General features: G+C 43.4%; 1 protein-coding gene across 1 annotated transcript in view; it reads right to left on the bottom strand.

Moving 5' to 3' along the window:
* Positions 1-1,019: 1,019 nt before the first annotated feature.
* Positions 1,020-1,677, bottom strand: part of LOC114623656 (olfactory receptor 5A1-like) — a gene marked incomplete at its 5' end in the record, with an annotated part of 3,123 nt that continues 2,465 nt past the window's right edge. Inside the window, one exon of the mRNA XM_028770329.1 lies at positions 1,020-1,677. This exon is cut by the window's right edge and continues 3 nt beyond it. Within this exon, the coding sequence (XP_028626162.1) occupies positions 1,020-1,677 (658 nt within the window).

Consider the following 1,677-nt stretch of genomic DNA (forward strand, 5'->3'; position numbering starts at 1 on the left):
CTCCAGACAAACAAAAAATACCTGAACTGGTCTTCTTACAAATAGCAAACACTAACACCTAACTCCACTTACTGTATATTTCATCATCTATGCTATAAAGTAGGAAAAGGTTATTTTAGTCAATCTAACTTATTTACTGAGTTTTATATCTCCAGAAGTATATCCTGTATGACCCCCTTTCTTTAAACTACATTTTCAGAGAACTCTAAGCCTATAATAAGAAGAGACCTTGAATCTGTAACCGATTCTCCTGGCCAGTCAGAGTTTGTCAATTGTGTCTGTTTACCCTGTACCAATTACACTTTTGAGTTTGCTCAGGGACTGCTACCCTAAGGAGATTCCTGGAGTAATGGTTCATCTAGGGATGTGCTTATCTGTGCTGAATGATCTCCAGAGCATAAGGAGGACTTCCAAATAGTGGCCAGATAGAGTTAATTTTAGGATTTTCCTAAAAAGACTCAGACACAATCTTTCGCAGGAAAAGACATAAATCGAATCATAATGCAGAAAGTCCCCAAGAATGCAACACACAGAGACCAAAACCCAAAAGTTGGATATAGAAGGACAGCGAGTGTAGCAATGCATTCAGCTTTGACGGAGCTGTGTCCGGCCGCTGTGCTGGCTTCAGGACTCTTGGCACTTCCAGGGGATACACCTGTACCAGTCCAGGAAAATGAGGTTTTACAAAATAATGGAAATTCATATTAGTGGCCTTTACACAAGGGTGATAGGAAAATCCTGAGAGTCCTGTCTCCTGTAATGAGTACTGCTCGGAAAAAAGAATTCCACAATGATATTAGGTGGAGAATTTGTTTGCTTTTGGTTTTTATTTTTTATATGTATGAGTGTTTTGCCTACATGTATCTAGTGCAGGAACTCGGGAGGCTCCTACAGGTCCTCTGTTTTTATCAACAATGTTAAGTGACATAGGAAGGGAAAGAAAATTTGAGGGGATAAATTGCCTGACTCCATCAATAGTTATCAGACCCTAAGAGCCACACACTGTAGTCTTCTAGGACTCAGTACTTCTTCCCACAATAAAGTTTCTGTAGAGCAAACTTCATATCTTTGTTCCTCAGGCAATAGACAACTGGGTTCAAAGACGGTGTGACTACAGAGTAGAAAATAGATGCCAGGCGACCCAGGGTCGGCGAGTACTGAGAGGCAGGCCTCAGGTACACAAAGCTTCCAGTTCCATAAAACAAGATGACCGTGGTCAGGTGAGAGGAGCAGGTAGAAAAGGCTTTCCACCTGCCATCCACTGAGGGGATACGAAGAACTGTGGCCACAATGCCAATATAGGAGACCACCGTGAGGACTAAGGAGCTCATGACAGTGCAGATGCTCACCACAAAGCCCACCTCCTCATTGACATGGTAATCAGTGCAGGAGAGTCTCATGACTGGAGGGATGTCACAGAAGAAGTGCTCAATGACATTGGGCCCACAGTAGGGGAGGGAGAAGGTGTTGGAAGTGCGGAAGGCTGAGTAGATGGCCCCACCTACCCAGGCAGTGATCACCAATGAAGAACAATAGTTCTGGCTCATGATGTTTCCATAGAGCAGTGGTCTGAGGATGGCCAGACACCGGTCATAAGCCATGGTCGTGAGCAGATAGCATTCAGTACATACAAATGTAAAAATTATGTAAAGCTGTGCTACACACTCAAGATAGGAG

The sequence above is a fragment of the Grammomys surdaster genome, unplaced genomic scaffold, assembly GCF_004785775.1.
Source record: "Grammomys surdaster isolate TR1022 unplaced genomic scaffold, NIH_TR_1.0 200, whole genome shotgun sequence".
In the NCBI taxonomy this organism is placed as follows: Eukaryota; Metazoa; Chordata; class Mammalia; order Rodentia; family Muridae; genus Grammomys; species Grammomys surdaster.